Raw genomic sequence first — 18,328 nt, 5'->3', positions numbered from 1 at the left:
GTTGCAAAAGGTTCTAGGCAGTTCTGGACCTTCTGGGGATGGGAATGTCAAAAACATGCTTGTTGCTAAAGGGTGGAGCCAAGAAGAAAGTGAGGAAGGTATTATTGAGTTTATTGTGCTCGAGGAGGTACCTTTTAGTATTGTGGAGAGTGAAGGGTTTAGGCGGATGATGTGCAAAGTCCAGCCTAGATTGCATGTTCCATCTCGGAGAACTATGATGAGGGGGTTATTCAATATGTATGATAGCATGAAAAATCAGTTAAAAAAGGAGATACACAATCATAGAGTGAGCTTGACTACTGATACATGGACAAGTGTGCAAAATTTGAACTACATGGTGCTAACTGCTCATTTTGTGGATGATGATTGGAATATGCACAAAAGGATTCTAAACTTTTGTTTGATTCCAAGTCATGAAGGCAAAGAAATAGGGAAGATGATTGAGCAATGTTTGGTTGAGTGGGGGATTGAAAAGGTAATGTGTATCTCAGTTGACAATGCATCGGCTAATAAGGTGGCAATTGAGTATGTTGTTCGTAAAATGCAAAAATGGCCTAATAGTAAAATGATTATGAATGGCAAGTTTATGCATGTGAGGTGCTTAGCTCATATTATCAACTTGGTAGTGAAACATGGGTTGAAAAGATTAGATACAACTGTGGATGCTCTTAGAAATGCCGTGCGGTTTGTGAGATCAAGTCCTCGAAGGTTGAGTTATTTCAAGAAATGTGTGGAGAATGAGAAGTTGGATAGTAGGGGTCTAGTTGTTATGGATGTGCCTACTAGGTGGAATAGCACATACATGATGCTAGAATCTTGCTTGAAGTTTAAAAAAGCATTTGAAAGAATGACCGAAGATGATGAAGCCAATATATACACCACCTATTTCAGTGAAAAGGTGTTTAATGATGAAGGAGACGAAGTGGCGGGTAAAGGGAGGGTTGGACCACCTAAGGAGGAAGATTGGGATAGTGCAGAAGTGTTTGTGGAATTTTTGAAGGCCTTCTATCTTATAACTTTGAAAGTTAGTGCAAGTAATTATCCGACATCTAATACAGCTGTTCATGATGTCATTGTTGTGGAAAATGAGATTGAAAAGCTTTTTTTGCCTGAATATATGCAAACTGGAAGAACTGTAGAGTTGGTGCTACGTGATATGGCATTCAACATGAGAGCCAAATATCGAAAGTATTTTGGTTCAATTGAGTCCCTTAATCAAATATTTGTAGTTGCCCTTGTCTTAGACCCAAGGTTCAAATTGAGGCACTACATGCACCTGTGTAGAAAGCAATTACAACTTTCTGAAGAAGAGATTGAACAGAAAAGTAATCTAGTGAAGACATTGTTGAAGGCGATGTGTGATGAATATGCTTACCAAGCTTTCGGTTCACAAACACAACAAAAGGGTAGAGAAGATTTAGTTCTTGACACTTCTTCTTCAAGGGTAAAAGAATCATCTTCTAGTGTGCCAACAGAAAATCCAATGATATTTAGTCAAATCATGGATGATTGGGAGAAAGAACTAGAAGACACCGAGGATATTGCGCTTGCACATGAGGTGGATAGATATCTCCTTGACAGTGTAGAGAAAGCACAACATGGTTCACAATTTGACGTTTTGAAATGGTGGAAGTTGAAAGGGAGGAGCACATATCCCACACTTGCTTTGATAGCGAAAGATGTCTTGCCAATTCAAGTGTCAACAGTTGCCAGTGAGAGTGCATTTAGTGGAGGAAAGAGATTAATTCACCCTTGTAGATCATGTCTCCTTCCTCAAACAGTGGAGTCATTGATGTGCCTCCGAAACTGGATAAAAAGTGAACCAATTGGCATTGAGTATGAAGCAAGTTGTGCGGAGCTTGAATTTTATCAAGAGTGTGAAGAAGGTAATTATTTTGTTTTTTATAGTTTGGTTTATAAAATTAATTGGTTTACAATTAACGTTTGTTCTTTGTTGTAGAATATAAAAGAAAAAGAGCAAATACTATATCTACAAGTTCAACCATCTCACCAAGTGATCCTGAAATTCAAGCTCCACAAACAACTCGAACGAATAAAGGAAAAGGAATTTCGGTAATATTTTCAACTCAAATGAATAAACTTTAAATTTCAATGAGCATAATATGATGTTGGACTTTAAAAATGACATGTTTATATTGTATTTTTGCTTACAGATTCAATAAGGATTGTTGTCGGAACTTGGGCGTTGGAATTTGAAATTTATTGCGGATGTGTGCAATCTGTGCAATCTGTGTGCACTGCAATCTGTGAAATCTGTGTCTGTGCAAACTGCAATCTGTATTCTGTGCTATTTTTTTCAAACTGCAATCTGTGCTATTTTTTTTTCAATCTGTGCAATCTGTGCACTGCAAAATGCAAACTGCAATCTGTGCAGTTTTTTCAAACTGCAATTTGTGGAATCTGTCAGTTTTTTCAAACTGCAATTTGTGGAATCTGTGAAATTTGTGGAATCTGTGAAATCTGTGGAAATCTGTGAAATTTGTGGAATTTGTCTGTGTGCAGCAATCTGCAGTTTGTCTGTGTGCAGCAAAAACTGCAATCTCTGCAGTTTGTATGTGTTTGTATGTGTGCAGCAAAAACTGCAATCTGTGCAGTTTGTATGTGTGCAACAATCTGTGCAGTTTGTATGTGTGCAGCAAAAACTGCAATCTGTGCAGTTTGTATGTGTTTGTATGTGTGCAGCAAAAACTGCAATCTGCAGTTTGTCTGTGTGCAGCAAAAACTGCAATTTGTGCAGTTTGTATGTGTGCAGCAAAAACTGCAATCTGTGTGCAGCAAACATGTTTAAACAGGAAGAAAACAAAAATAAAAAATAAAAAAAATAAAAAAAAATAAGGACCCGTGTACCCGGACCGAACCGGCCCGTTTCAATCGGGCCGGGTAAGGTCCGGTTCCTATTTTCAGAATTGTAGTGCCCGGCCCAGCCCGCCCCGTCTCCTTTAATTCCGGGTCCGGTCCGGTCCCTTCAAAAATGGGCCCGACCCGGCCCGTGCCCAGCCCTAGATGTAAGAGTTGCCCCATATCAAAGCGGATCAACTATTTCTACATTACTAATTGATTATTTTAAAAAAAACAAAACAATTTTATTTATGATATCATAACGGATTAGCCAATATATTAATTTTTAACCTTGGAAAGGATAAGAATTAATGATGTTATGGGAATTTGCAAGGAGGTGTTGGGTAATGTTGAATTAATCAGTTGAGTTTGAATTAGGTCTGCTTGGGAACAGTGATTATTTTGACAAAGGAGGAATCTTTCATGAAAGTGCAATGCAACCCATGTTAAAAAAAAATCAGTATAATTTTTTTTTAAATGTGGGTCCTGCAAGAAAATTTCAGCTATCATTTTTAATTTGATTATCTTCTAGTTTTCACTTATTGTTGTCTGAACCCTTTTTCGGTTCTCTCAGTTTGCAAGAAACTCATCTCTCTCTCTCTCTCTCTCTCTCTCTCTCTCTCAACTCATAGCCAAGAAGAACACAGAAATTGACTTGACACCAGAACCATGTCTTCCCCAAGCAAACGCAGAGAGATGGACTTGATGAAACTGTGAATTTTCTGATTAATACTTTCTCATCCAAGTTTTTTTTTTTTTTTTTTTTTTTTTAATATTCTGTCAATTTTCTGATTAAAAATTTTCTTTTGTTCTTTCTTAATTTTCTGTTTTCCCATGTGTTCTATCAGGATGATGAGTGATTACAAGGTGGAAATGATCAATGATGGAATGCATGAATTCTATGTGGATTTCCATGGACCCACTGACAGTAAACCTTCAAAACCCCCATCTTTTTTTTTTCTGATTTTTAGAGCTTCTCCATGAATTTTTTCTTCTATTTATGATTGTTTCTGTTTTTGGGTTTTTGCTAATTATGATTATTTATTGATTTAGCTAATTTATAGATGTTATCAGTTGAGGATTCTTTTGCCATAAAAACACTATGCTGCTTTGGAATTTGCTTTTTTGATTGCAAATTTAGAAGAAATCTGGTCACTTAGGGTGCGTTTGGTACGCAGACGGAACGGAACGGGATGGGACGAAGGTGTAATTTTTGAAAAAGACATGGGGTATATTTGTCTTAAAATGGTAAAACATTGCGTTCCACAAACATGGAACAAACCCGTTCCAGGGGGGAGGTGGAACGCAAAAACACTCAAAATCTGTCCCGTGGAACAGCCCGTTCCACCCATTTTTGGCGCACCAAACGCGGGACGGAACGCCTCGTCCCGTTCCGTCCCGTCCCGTCCCACGTACCAAACGCACCCTTAATGATCACAAAGAAACAAACTTGCTCTTGGTTTCTTGTTATAAATGTGTTTGATAACAAGTTTTAATGGAATTTGTTGTTTGGTCAATGGTCATTGCTCTACTTGGCTTTGATGATTTTGGTTTGCAAAATAACTACTTGAATTGCCCGTAATTTGTTTTTCATCGCGTAATCCCACCATTTCGTCCATATCGTGGATTGTGGCAGGTATTTATCAGGGAGGTGTGTGGAGGATAAGAGTTGAGCTACCAGATGCTTATCCCTATAAATCTCCCTCAATAGGCTTTGTCAATAAGATCTACCACCCAAATGTTGATGAGATGTGAGTACTAACTATCATAAATTCCGACTATTCTAAATTGCGTAGCGCTGTTAATTAAATGAAAAGAGGAATAGTGTCCAATTCTAATTATAATGACGGAATCTAATTTCAGGTCGGGCTCAGTTTGTTTAGATGTTATCAATCAGACGTGGAGCCCCATGTTTGGTAAACACATTTAAGTAGCCTTATTTTTTCTATTGAAATCCAAGTTTTACTTTTGAAATTATTGGTGTTACATGATCTGCCTGTGTTTCCAGATCTGGTAAACGTATTTGAAGTGTTCTTGCCACAGCTTCTGCTGTATCCCAATCCGTCTGACCCTTTAAACGGAGAGGCTGCAGCTTTGATGATGCGTGACCGACCTGCTTATGAACAAAGAGTTAAAGGTATTGATTGTTTTTTAGGTTCTTGTCTCCCTGTCATCATGTATCTGTTGTCCATATTTTTCTACTTATATTTTGACTTCAGCATATCCGTGTCAAGATTACTAGATTAGTGCAAATCAGAACATGGATTCTTCAAATAAAATGTTTCGAGTAGTGTTAAGCCTTTCGTTTCTGGGGGTATAAACCTCAGAGTGTTGACGTAATAATGCTTCTCTTACTCCTACAAGTCCATCGCAAATCGAATTCTTAATTTAAACACAAACAGGCTAGCAACTATTGGATTGATGGATTGAGCTATGTCAATGACGTTAGTTTAGTGTAAGTGTATGAAGGACCGATACTAACACGAATTGTGCATGTGTCGATCCTCCATAGATTGGAATCTGTTTTGCTTTGCATTCCTTGTAACGTTGGACATGACGATACTGTTGCTCAATCGTACAGAATTCTGTCTGAAGTATGCCAAGCCTGAGGATATAGGAGCTGCCCCGGAAGAAGAATCAAGTGACGAGGAAATGAGTGATGCTGAATCTGATTCTTGTGATGATCAAGTGGCAGGTCAAGCCGATCCATAGGGATTTCGGGGCCCTTGTTCTTTAAAAACAGTTTGTATCTCTGTACATGATGTTGTAGCTTTTGCTTAATTCATCCCAAACTCCAAACAAGACTGGATATTGGGAAGGGAAAGAAAATTTCTCAGCTTGTATCAGTTTCCTTTGCCCTTGTAAATAATTGTACTATTTGTTTTCATGCATCAATCCTTCGTTTGCTTTGTTCATCTGGTGTGTGGACTCAACGTCCTTAAACGGGTTAGCGCGGACAATCTGCACGCCTGTACAATTCCTAGATTCAGCTGCCAAATTTACGATACTGGGAATTTCTTCTGCGCAATGTGATACCACTTAAAATCATGTTCTAAAAATCGACCTAGGCGGTGGAGGACCGATGCGATTTAGGCCGAAACATGAAAAATCGGGAAGGGACTAGGCGGACTAGGCGGTTCCATTGTTTTTAATTTTTTTTTATTAAGTTAAAAACTTTTTCTAAATAACATACTCAATTAGTGAATTTTCAAATTTGATTTTTTATTTTTCTTATGTTTTGCCGCATTTGTGTGGGATGATAGTAATATGGCTTAAGTTTTAAGTTTAACTTTCCTAAATTCTATATACAAGTATAGTTTTTATTTTCTAGATTGCAAGTAGGCATTTATTAATATGTTATATAATAAATTTAATTAAATCCACTTAGTCTCCCTAGCTCCCCTCTTAGCCGCTAGCCCGTCGTCCGACTAATGCCTACACCGTCAACAAGGCATCCCGTAGCGATGATACACAAGAATCCGCAGTTAGAGTGCACCTGTGTCATAAAAGTTTGAGTAAAGCAAAATCCGTCCAACGTTATAGGGACTCTTTTGTCCATGTATTTCTTTTGATAGAGTAAATTCTACCAAAACAGATTTTGGGACCGAGATGACAATGGTAACACTGAAATCTTCATGATTTGGAAGGAAGGGAATGTTTTACTTACAAAGGTCTGCTCTGCTCTATCAGAGGGAGGGTAGGACCTGCGAGCCACAGATACCATAAGAAGCAACTACTGAGAATTTCATGTAAAAAAGCTGCTGCTGGTAAACCAAGATCTACACTGTACCTACAGTCCGGCTAATTGCGCTGATGCCACTAAACTTATGAACAAAATGGACAAGAAATAAAGGTAGGTGACAACTTCCGGCACATCATTAGTCAACCCGTACGCAAAGTCATAAATGGCTTGGGCGTCTCTTTCCAGAATCTGTCCTTAGCCTCTTCACGGGATTTGCCCAACCAACCGACCCTCCACCCTTGTTCGTCGGCTGACCAGACTGGTTCGCCCACCCTTGCGGATGGGGAGTTTGTTTTGCAACTGAATTTGGACCTGGACTTCTAATACCGCGACCCACGCTTGGGGGTGAAACAGGGCCAGCAGATCCAGTCCTAGTCTTCACCACGGACTTCTCCCTGTCTTTTCTCTTCTTCTTGCAGATAACCAGATCCCCTGGATGAGCAGGCGGTGGAGAATCATCCTGCTGATAGTAGTCTCGACTGTTACCACTTCCACTCCCGAGTCTTGATTCCTTCTGGGGCATATGGCTTCGCACCCTTGTGTCTTCGCTATTGAAAATTGGTGCACGTTGTTGTGGCTTCTGTTGATGGACTGGGTCAGGTTCCACATCATTCATCAGTCTGTGCCTCTTGCTTGGGCCAACAGTCACCGCTCTAGGGGATGGAGCATTGCTGGTCAAAACTGGGCTAGTGAATGAGAGTGCACTTCTGGCTTCTCGAAAATCAGTCTCCGCAAAAGCTATTTTCAAGATATCAAAGAATAGATCATGTACTTTCCTGGCTTCGGTTCTTACCTGTGCATCATAGTTAAACCCGAGGCTGTCAGTTCAATTTATCGGAAAGATTGCACAATATAAGTACATAAGTGCTTCTACTAACAGCAAAGCAAGGAACTCTCAGACCATTTGCAAATACAGTTGAAAAATACAGACATTCATAAATTATCGAAAGCTACTGGCTTTTGTGACCATCAACCACTATCATACAAGTTACCTTTCTGTGGCCACGTTTTAACCAAATTCAGTTTTCTGGATTTAGTACAAAAAGGGTGTTTTAGCGAACAGAGATGAGAGACAATAGTTGGTAATAAAGGTAATTAAGACAGTATATAACTTAGCCACGCTTCTGCAGGAGAATGACATCAAACCAACAACAGCAGAAAGGAAATGCAGTGAATCAGTATTGTACCGGTGAGACAGGCAGAACATCAAAACTTGAGCAACTTACCTCATAGTTAAACCCATAAAATTGCATTCCATTTTTCAACATAGACTGCACATCAGACACAAGCTCCATTACTCCATTATACTCCAACCTCTCTATCCGCTGATCAATCTTTCGTAAATCCAAGAGATTATTTCCAGATCCACTTGCGTAACTAGAATTTTCAAAGCGCTTCCACAAATCTGTCAGTAAAGGTACTATCTGAGGACCTTCCTTGTCTATTCTCCTTTGGAACTTGCTAATTACATTCTTGCACTGCATGTGTTGAGATATTAGTTAGACTTCACAAAAGAAATTCATACCTTAAAACAAAAAAATAAAATTAATAAAGCCATCACAAGTTTACATTTACACACGCCACACCACATCTATCAGTATAATTATAAAAAGTGATGTCTAAAAAAATCTGCATAACCAGGAAGCAGGCACCTTATGACATTATTTATGTTAAAGTGTAAGCAGTCATTAGCAGCAGATAAGGGCAGCATTTATCACCTTAAAAATCAGAACATGGCAACAAAAGGACAATTCAACCAGACTATAGCAGACAAATGTTTACCTTTCTCTGGACAATCTCAGACATTTTTGTGCCATAAACTGAAGTTCCACTTATATTCCCAACTTTTCCCTCCCAATTTTCTCTGTGGGGTTCAGCAGCATCTTCCACAGGATCAGGCATGCCATTTGATCTGCCAGATTTAACATGCACTTTGGACATGTTAGAGCCTCTCCTAGGCAAAATTCGCTTAGTTTTTGAGGATGAATCACTTTGGTCATGCTTTACAGCATGGGGCTCTCCGTATATTTTGATTTCAGAATCAGCCCTTGACTGTGCTTGAGATTTATGGTCCACATGAAATGGCAACAGAGATGAATCTCCCCGTTGAAGAGATGGTGTCTCACTACCAGACTTCTCCTCTGGCCTCTCGATGGTATGACGAGGGCGAACCCTAAGACTACGCTTCCTCTTGATCTTGGGTTGCAAAACCTGTTCGTCTTCACCTTCATCACGGTCATGATTCGAACTTCCAGATTGTTGGTGGTCCAATTGGTCCATGTGAGAATCGCCAGAAACAACAATCTCACCTTCCTCTACATCATCTTGCTGGAGAAACACCAAGAGACTTTAGTGAAATAGCACATGCAAACAATCCAACTATAAAGCATCAATATAGAGAGATAAGACATACCATCCTCTTTGAAGCAGATCCTGGCCTACCATCTAAGGCAGAGAGGGAACCAAATTTCTGAGAAGAAACAGGAGACACTGTCTGCATCACTCTCCGACTGTCTGAGGATGATCCTGAGGAACCAGCTTCTTCTAGTATCTGGTTATTTCTAACTCTTTCTGAATCCTGGGGATATTCATATCCACCATCACATTCAGGGACATCCTCTTCCACTTGTTCCTTAATAATTGGTGTTGCCTCAACAGCACCACTATAGTCATCATCCTCTTCAACTTCTCCCTCTTCTTCATGCAAAGAATATCCATTTCTCTCGTCAGAACTTGTTTCAAAGTATTCGCAATCGTCATCATCTAACTCCTTGTAGCTAGGATGAATTTTCTTGGGCCGCCCCCTCTTTCTTTCAGTTTTCGGAGATGAATCAGAGCCCATTTCAGTGGACTCCAAACCAATATTACCACCCAACAAAGTGGTCTTCGATGGTTTTTTTGATAAACTAGCAATCACAGCATTTACTTCTTTTGTACTGGTTCGAAGCCATTTGGGGAGCTGGTTGTACCTTGTCATTTCTTCAATCCAGTCAAGTTCTTCGTCCATCTGATCAAACAATTCAACTTCTTCCTCACTTCTAGCAATCATGCGATTAACCTCCTGCAATGAGGGAACATCATGAAGAGTTTCTTGGTACCTCTCTTCATCATGCAGTAAGGTTTCCAAAGTCATACGTCTCTCTTCATGAGTTGTTCTCTGGTCAAAACGCCCAGCATTGATAACCTCATCAGCCATGTCAATCTTGTATTGTTGAATGTTGCTTCTTATGAGGCTCTCAATTGATCCGATATACCGATCCTTACCGGCAAGGTCATCCTCTGAATCAACTGTACCTCCACTTCGTAGTTCATCCTCTTTCAGATGGCTAGCCATTTTGTCAACAACTGCTTCCAGATAGATGACCTTGACTTCTCTCTTCTGTCCAATGCGATGGGCTCTAGCAACAGCCTGCTCTTCATTTTTAGGGTTTGGATCAGGATCATATATGACAACCGTATCAGCAGACTGGAGATTAAGACCCCGTCCGGCAGCACGAATACTAAGTAAGAAGATAAAGCAGTCTGAACCAGGTCTGTTAAAATCCACTATAGCTGACTCACGGTCTTCTAAACTGGTTGTTCCATCAATTCTTCTGTAGATAAGATGACGCCACTGCAAGTATTCTTCCAAAATATCAAGGAGTTTTGTCATGGTGCTGAAAAGAAGTACTCGATGCCCTGTTCTCTGAAGTTTAACAAGGATCCTGTCCAGGATCCATAATTTCCCACAAGATCTTACAAGGAAATCCTTGGAAAAATCATTGAAGAATGGGTAATTGAGCAACGGATGATTGCAAGTTTTTCGCAGTTCCATACATCTATTATTTAATGTTTTGTACACTTTGGGCTGGTATTGTGGATTTTTTTGAACCCTTAGCTTCTCTTCTTCAGGATCTACTCGAATAGTGCCTGTTGATTTGATCCAGTCATATACAGCACTTTGAATAGCCGACATTTTACACCTTAAAACAATGGAGATCTGCAAACAAGCTTCATTGTTAGAAATCAATCACAGTAAGAAATGATTACCAAGGATAATCACTAAAGCATACCTTAGGCGGGAGTGCACCTTCCACGTCTTCAACACGCCGCCTAAGCATAAAAGGCTCTAAAATTTGATGAAGTCGGTGAATGATGATAACCTTTTTTTCAGTTTCAAGCCAGTCATCTTCTGCATTTGGTGTAGGGGCTTCCTTTTGAAAGGGTTTTGAAAACCAATCATGAAATGCTTTCCGATTATCAAATACTTCTGGAAGAAGCAGATTTAAAAGAGACCAGAGTTCCTTTAAATCATTCTGTAATTGAAAAGTTACTCCCACATCAGCTCAATTCAAAATAATAATGAAAATAAAATAAGGATATGCCTACACATTAGTGAGGAAACAACCAAATGATTAAACAGATCATTAATTTTATTCATTCATGAGCATGACTGACACTTCTAATTTCTTTTGAACGGAATAACATTTCTAAGTTCAATGAATTAGGTTCTTTTTTTAACTTCATAGTATATTGGTTTTTCATGCCTTGTATTTTCAAATAAAATAAGAATAAATCGCATGCCTCAGTTTATGAATAGACGCATTATCAAAAAGTTCTGGTGGAGCCATCAAATCAAATCAGCAGCTAACTATTTTCAGCCATAACTTAGGTAGGTCTAACAAAATAAGGCACATATTATGTTTGCATCTACAGAAAATTGCATCCTGATCAAGTATTTCTTGCTTTCTTAAAAAGATAGTTAAATAATGTAAATATACAAGTGTTGCTATCTCTCTTAACGAACCTGTAATGGTGTTCCTGTCAAGAGCAAGCGTCTTTGGCAACGATACCTATCAAGATCACGTGCTAGAACCGATTCCCTGTCTTTCATCCTTTGTGCTTCATCAATTATTATATACTTCCAATCAATTTTGGAGAGTTTGGACCGATCGTACATGATGAACTCATAAGTTGTCACGAGGACATTAAACTTCAAGGCACAAACCTCCTACGTACCAAATATCAAAACGAACGTTAACACTGTTCTAGAATTCAAACATTTAAGTAGATAAAAAATTTGGTGAATCGTACTTGGGAAAACAATTTTGCCCGTTGATCTTTCCCACCAACATAATAAATGCAGGACACAGATGGAAGCCAAGTATGCAACTCACTCTGTAAAGAGAAATCAGTTAGGCATCATAACAAATGGTAAGCAATGTCGACATCTTTGTAGAAGTAAAAATAAACTAACCTTCCAATTTACCAAGACAGCATTTGGAACAATTATGAGATGCGGCCCATAGTTCCCTTTGAACTCCATTAAATATGCAATCAATGCCATTACCTGCATGAGGAGAATTATAGATCATTCAGGTAAACTCAGAGACTGCAAGTGGAAACATGAGAATCACTGCCTCACATGGCCAATACTAATATATGATATATCAACCGCCAAAGTTGTTCACTATAATAAGATATGGCTTTTCATTTCTGAACATGGCCAATACTAACATATGATATATCAACCGCCAAAGTTATTCAGTATAATAAGATATGGCTTTTCATTTCTGAAACGAGGCTGAACAAAAGAGAAGGTTACCTGCACTGTTTTCCCAAGACCCATTTCATCTGCTAATATTCCATTTAATTTGTTGTTATACAGAGAAAGCATCCATTGCAACCCAACCTGCGGAATCAAACAGAGTCCAAAAAAGGTCTAGCTTGCTACAAAAGTAATAGCGACATAAGGCAATAGTAGCAATTCTTAATTGCAGAAACCTACAAGTTGATAATCTCTTAAGTTTCCAGTCCGTAACATCGAGGGTTGCCTTACGACCCTCTCGTTCACAGCATGTGCAAGACTATAATACCTGGAAACAACCATAAAGAATGAGAAACAAATAATGAGAAACAAATAGTAGATATTGATTATTATACATATGAAAGTACATTCGCAACACATAAGAGAGCTCTTCTCTATAATATTAGTTTTAGATACAAATGGATAGTGCAATTTGAGAAGTACAAAAGTAAGAAATACGCAGGATAGGTATGGTAGTTACTAGGCAACTTTAAAAGCAAGCACAAGCAAAAAACATACATCTCAAGAAACCAACTGCAATTCAAATTTTCTGTTATCAAGCAAAGCCAACAATAAACTTACTTGTTAACAGATGAACCGTCTCTAGGTGCATTCATTTCAATAAATCGATTTCTAATCATTACTTCCTCTCCAGCACAAGCCGCTGCCGCCCTAACTTCTTCCTCTGAGAGACCCTATTTATAGACACACAGATTCCAACACATATAAGTAACAGAGAACAGGATCAGCATGGTTTACCACAAGAAAACAAAAACACTGTGGGCAATGCTAGCAACCTTTGCACTAACCTTTGCATTTGAACGTTTACACTTTAACAAATGCCACGTATCATATTTTTTACACAAAAAAACAAGACTTATAATGCTTTTGGCTAGAAATTAAAGACAGAAAACATAAAATGTAATTTCAAAGCCATTTAAGTCTTCACTTTTTGTATAAAAAAATGACACCCGGCATTTATTAAAGTGAGAAGGTCCAAATGCAAAGGTTGCTATCATTTCTCAAACTTTGTACAGGGTTTTCTTAAAAGATCATGTGAAAAAAAAAATCAAGATTGATAAAAATAAGAAGGCCAGTGGGGAGAATGTGGGAGACCAAACCTGTAAACGTGCAGCAGCTGCAGCAGCATTTGCTGCCTCTTCCACTTCTTGCTGACTCTTAGCTGCTGTTATTTTACTTCCAAGCTTATGAAGATATTCCTCAGTCTGACTCAAGAAAGATGATAAAACAGCATATCTCTCTGCTGCATCCCCTGGGATACTAGTCTGCTGTTCCAGCAACATTTCCCTGTACCTTTCAACATCATTATTCTTCAGTGCTTCCATCCTTCTATTCCTATCATCATCCTTTCTTTTCGAAAACTCCCTCAGCATCCTCTCATGATATTTGGCAACTCCCCTGTTACGTGCAGTCCGCGCATCACGAATGGCCCAGTGAGCTTCTAGAAGCTTCTTACGCCACTGGAAAATAGATTTCAGTTGCTTCTCTCTCATGGCTTTCTGGGAGACCTGCACTTGCCTAGACAGCTCCATCCGCTGACGTTCGCAAAGCCGAACAAACTTCCGATAAGGCCTGTCAGGCATTGCCATTATCTCCTGCTGATGTTGATCAATTTCATCTCTTAAGCGTGCCTGTAAATCAAAAAGTCGAAGCTTCTTTTCTTCAATTTGCAACCGCAAGACAAGATCGGGCCTAATCCGTTTCCTTTCCAAATTTACTGCCAAAAGCCCACCAATCTTCTTGATATTTTCTGTCCTCTTCTTGTTAAGAACTTCCACACCTTCCTCAAAAAGAAGATCTTTGACATCATATGCCAATGCTAGATTATTATTGTTGTTGTTATTATTTACCATCACCCCTGAACCAATAGAGTCATGTTTCCTAGTGAAAAAGGGGAAATCAAACAGAGGTCCATGATACTTTCTAGCAGAGCTAACATCTTTTGGCTGCGGTACAGTGCTTGATTGTGCAGGCTTTTTTACTTGCATGGCATCGGATACAGTGACCTGTGATGCAACGGACTTTCCCCTATCAACTGGAATCTCACTTCTAACAGAAGCTTTTTGAATACCACGTTCAACTTCATGGTCTGACTTTACAGAAGATAATGTAGAATGTTGCTCTTCTTTTCCAGAAGACACCAAGGGAGAAGGTTCCTTCACCACAGCAGGCTTTCCTTGCACCTGAATGGTTGATACAGTTGCTTTCTCTTCTCCGGTAAAAGCTTCCTCTTTTGTAATGTTCTGTGCATTCTTTGATGCCACAGCCTGTGAATCTTTCTCATTGGACTCCATATGACGCACATGATCTTCTAAAACTTTCCCAGAAGATTTATCCTGAATGTTTCCTCCTCCAGGAAGCAATTGCTGCTGTAGCTGCAGCTCAAGAGGTGGTGGAGCAATAGCCCGTAGAAGTTCTTGGGGGAGTGTGCCTTCACCTTTCTATCAATCAATGGGAAATGGAATTAAGCAACGCATTCATTAATCAACTCTAAAGCATCTGCAGTTTCATAAAATACATAAACTAAACATACAATTGAAATGCAAAGAGGAAGGGAGAAAAACAGAGAATAATGCACCTTGAGTCGCCTAAATGCTAGTATTTGCGCTTTAAGAACATGCAGCTGCTGTTTAGTGAACCCATGGTGTTGCTGTCCCATCCGGGTAGCAAGTCCACCTTGTGACTGGTTCTTGTTGCCAGAACCCCCATCATTAGGAACCACAGCTTGTGGAGAAGACCCACTCACCTGTCGATGGTATGGCATCTGCAATGTTTCTGGATTGTATTGTGAACTTTTTACATGGGAAGAGTGATCCACACCCTGGCTTGTGTTTGCAGACTGTGTGGGATGGGTAGAAGTCATTCCATTTCCAATAGTATTTGACTGCTTAGGTGGCATCTGGTTTTCTCTGCCATGAACAGAAAACTGCTGCATAGGAATGCTGCTACTATTGTTAAAGATGCTATTATTTGAACCTGAAACAAAAGGGTTAGCCGCAACTGTCTGCTTTGCTTTTGCAGAGGTAGATTGCCCAGATACATCACTTGATGTATTAGCATGAGGAGAACTCTCACGCACTACTAGAGGAGAAGTAACCTGCTGCTTGGACACGGGAACAGGTGAGGATTGTGCACCCATGTTGCTTTCATTTGCTTTCTGTTGAGTAGCAATCCTCGACTGCAACAGTGGAATGAGCTGTGACATTAAGTTGGCATTTCCAGGCTGTGAAAGATCAATGTTGTGCTCAAGTGCAAATGCTTGCAACTGAGCAGCGAATGCAATCTGGTTATTCGGCATGGTTTGGGCACTTGGCTGAGACTGTGGTGCCAGCATTGGCCTTAACATGTTTCCGGGCATGAATTGACTCATTCCTGATGGCTGGGCTGAAGGCTTCGAGTCACTCCTTCGGTCAGAGACTGGTGGCTGTCCTTGGTCCATCTGCTTTTCTCCACCAGTAAAATGTTCCATCAAATTCTTAGACGATGATGCTTGTGCCTGACTAGATCCCGGATTAGACATGAGTTCCTGCATTTTCATATTTCCCAATCGCATGTCCTGATCCTTTCCAGATGGTGGCCCCAATGATCCCATTTTTGCTTGCTGCTGAGGTTGCATTGTCAAACCTGACTTCTGCTGGGCTGCCTGAAAAGCATACTGAGGATAAACTTGATGAACCGGATTTAATCCTTGCTGGTCAACACCTTGACTCCGGCTCTGTCCATCCTGGGAGCCATGTTGTTGAGCCAAATCAATGAACTTCCTAGATTGTTGAGGCATTTGACTGGAGCCGGAAGATGAAACAAAATTGCCCCCACCCAAAACTCCTTGCATACCAGCAACTTGATATGCTCGAAGTGCTTCATTCCCTTCAGGTTTTCTTAAAAATTGTTGTTGGTGTAATGGCTGCATGAACAATAAATTATATAAAAACCTTCACGTTATCATTTCATATGAGAACATGCTTACAGTAATGGCATGGACAAAACCCAAATAACAAATATCCCTCAATAACATTCACATAACTTCAATTCAATGATATAAAACTATGCAAGTCTAGCAGATGATTGATAATACTTTGAAGTTAAAACAAAGGCTTGAACAAATTCCCAGAACCTGAAAAGATTTCCATTACAAATGTGATCCTACAAATGCACCAGAACAATGACCGTAATTTTCAGATTCATAGTTCTGGAAGTCATGTCATTTGTACTTAGTGCTAGCTGTACCCGCCATGGAGTTCGTCACGTAAAAGGTAAAACTAATAATCAAAATAATTAAAAGAAAATGTCCACCATAACAACATAACATGATAGTAAGAACCAAAGGCTCATCCTAAAAGAAAGTTATAGGAAAAAAGGGTTCTCTTAGTTTAGTTTAAAAGGTGGACTAAACAAATTAAACCACATTGTTCCTCTGTTAAACAAACCAAATCAAACTAATCATAGACTTCAAGAGCAGTAAAGCAGAACAAACAAATACGAGCTGGACAGGGCTATCCATAATTGAAGATCATATATAAGGAATGGAAGACAGTAAAACAAAACCACAAGCAGACGCCACCTCATCATCGTTAAGCTCTCCTGAATTTAATGGAAGCAAAAGTACATTCCAAGTTACAATTAAGCAGCTAAAAGTGCAATGCCACGATCAGTTCCCATTAAGACCTGCCTAGTTTGACCCGTCGAAACCCTAAACAGCTCTAATTCAAGAAATAAAGCGAGCAAACCAGCTAACTTACCGCACCCACAACACACAGATGCATCGAAAACAAAATTTCACTCCCTTCCATTTGGAACAACACAATTAGAGACCCAAATAATATAAAAATCATTAATCAAGCCAAAATTTGACAAAATTCACACTGACCCATCTGCAGAAACACTCCAAATTCCAAAACCCACATTCCAAGTCGACTAATTTCTCACCAAAAAAAAAAAACTTCAATCCACACACACATATCATTACCTGTCTAGACCCCAATTGCTGCTGCTGTTGCTGTTGCTGCTGATGTTGTTGATGCTGCACCGAATCAAAACCCAGACGTGGCGTTGACACGGCCGAGGACGATGAAGACGGCGAAGCAGCCGACGACGTCGACCCGGCACGGCCAGCCGGGCCCACTCCCCTGCCGGGCCCGCCTCCTCCTCCACCACCAGATTGCATGCAGCTCAACCCAAATTCACACGCATCCAACAAAACCCAATTCACCAAAAATAAAAATTTGGAAACAAAAATTGAAAACCCCAAAAAGGCTCAAAACCCAAGAAAAATCAAATCCCTCCAAGAAAATTCCAACTGAAAACCTATCAGGGCCCTCGGATCCCAACGTTCAAAAGACCCCCCGAGCTCACAACTCTCTCTCTCTACAAAAACCCAAAAAATTAACGCGGGAATTTTTCAGTGGGGGCTACAGACCGACGGATCCTAGAGAAGCGAAGTTGACGGGGGCGAATCGGCGACTCACCTCACTCCTCTTCCAATTTTGGCGTCAAACCCTAGCGATTTTCTTTTCTTTTTTTTTTCGAAATTATATTAAAAAAATCATTTTTCTTTCCTTTTGGGATTGAATTCTTTACTATTTTTCTCCCCTCTCTTAATTTGTCTGCTCACAGATTTTTTGCGGTGGAAGCACTTCTGTGCTTTATATGGGTCTGTTTCTAACCGTGGTTTGGTCCGGTTGACTGCCGTTAGATATTTCCTGACAGGGGTAAAACTGGAATTTGACCGGGTTTGGTTTTAAATTACAGAAGTGCCACACTTGGTGCATGAATGTATTGCTTTGTGATTTTATTCCTAATATGCTATTAAAACAGTAATTCTACTAAAAGTCTCTCCATTTTTTTCATTATCTAAATTACATATTAACATAACTTTTTTTGTCGATTAAAAGATGATGAAAAGATTATTTAATCATTTACCACAACAAAAAGTTAAGAACAATAATGTAATTGCACAAAACAAAATTTTACTCTTTTTTTAAGCCTCACATACAAGTAATTTTAACATCTCGAATTTTTAAAAATTAAAAAAAAAACATATTTCCCTCTCCCTACACACTCACGTTCTCCTTCTCTTCCTCTCTCCTTCAATCTTAAAAACAAAAATAAAAAATTTCACACACACTTTGTGTTTGGGCATA

At 39.5% G+C, this 18,328-nt stretch overlaps 2 protein-coding genes across 4 annotated transcripts; one reads left to right on the top strand and one right to left on the bottom strand.

The window, feature by feature from the left end:
• Positions 1-3,391: 3,391 nt before the first annotated feature.
• Positions 3,392-5,774, top strand: LOC126632139 (ubiquitin-conjugating enzyme E2-23 kDa-like). Its single transcript, XM_050302383.1, has 6 exons — positions 3,392-3,572; positions 3,708-3,787; positions 4,496-4,610; positions 4,723-4,775; positions 4,868-4,996; positions 5,441-5,774. The coding sequence occupies exons 1-6, from the start codon at positions 3,529-3,531 to the stop codon at positions 5,569-5,571; spliced, it is 552 nt and encodes a 183-aa protein (XP_050158340.1). The 5' UTR covers positions 3,392-3,528; the 3' UTR covers positions 5,572-5,774.
• Positions 5,775-6,469: 695 nt separating this feature from the next.
• LOC126632114 (ATP-dependent helicase BRM-like) lies at positions 6,470-17,816 on the bottom strand. Of its 3 annotated transcripts, none has more exons than XM_050302359.1 (15): positions 17,155-17,816; positions 15,286-16,092; positions 14,767-15,117; positions 13,289-14,629; positions 12,750-12,862; positions 12,369-12,456; positions 12,186-12,272; positions 11,838-11,930; positions 11,675-11,758; positions 11,388-11,591; positions 10,654-10,896; positions 9,015-10,580; positions 8,384-8,929; positions 7,828-8,079; positions 6,470-7,394 (listed from the first exon to the last, which is right to left on the bottom strand). In XM_050302359.1, exons 1-15 carry the CDS (start codon positions 17,350-17,352, stop codon positions 6,759-6,761), a joined length of 6,609 nt encoding a protein of 2,202 aa, XP_050158316.1. In that variant the 5' UTR covers positions 17,353-17,816; the 3' UTR covers positions 6,470-6,758. The 3 variants fall into 3 exon arrangements, with proteins under 3 accessions (XP_050158316.1, XP_050158321.1, XP_050158308.1); XM_050302364.1 differs by having other exon boundaries at positions 14,767-15,114; XM_050302351.1 differs by having other exon boundaries at positions 14,767-16,092.
• Positions 17,817-18,328: the final 512 nt, after the last annotated feature.

The sequence above is a fragment of the Malus sylvestris genome, chromosome 1 (genome assembly GCF_916048215.2).
Source record: "Malus sylvestris chromosome 1, drMalSylv7.2, whole genome shotgun sequence".
NCBI lineage: Eukaryota > Viridiplantae > Streptophyta > Magnoliopsida > Rosales > Rosaceae > Malus > Malus sylvestris.
Note: the sequence above shows the minus strand (reverse complement) of the source record. Positions and strands in the feature narration are given on the sequence as shown.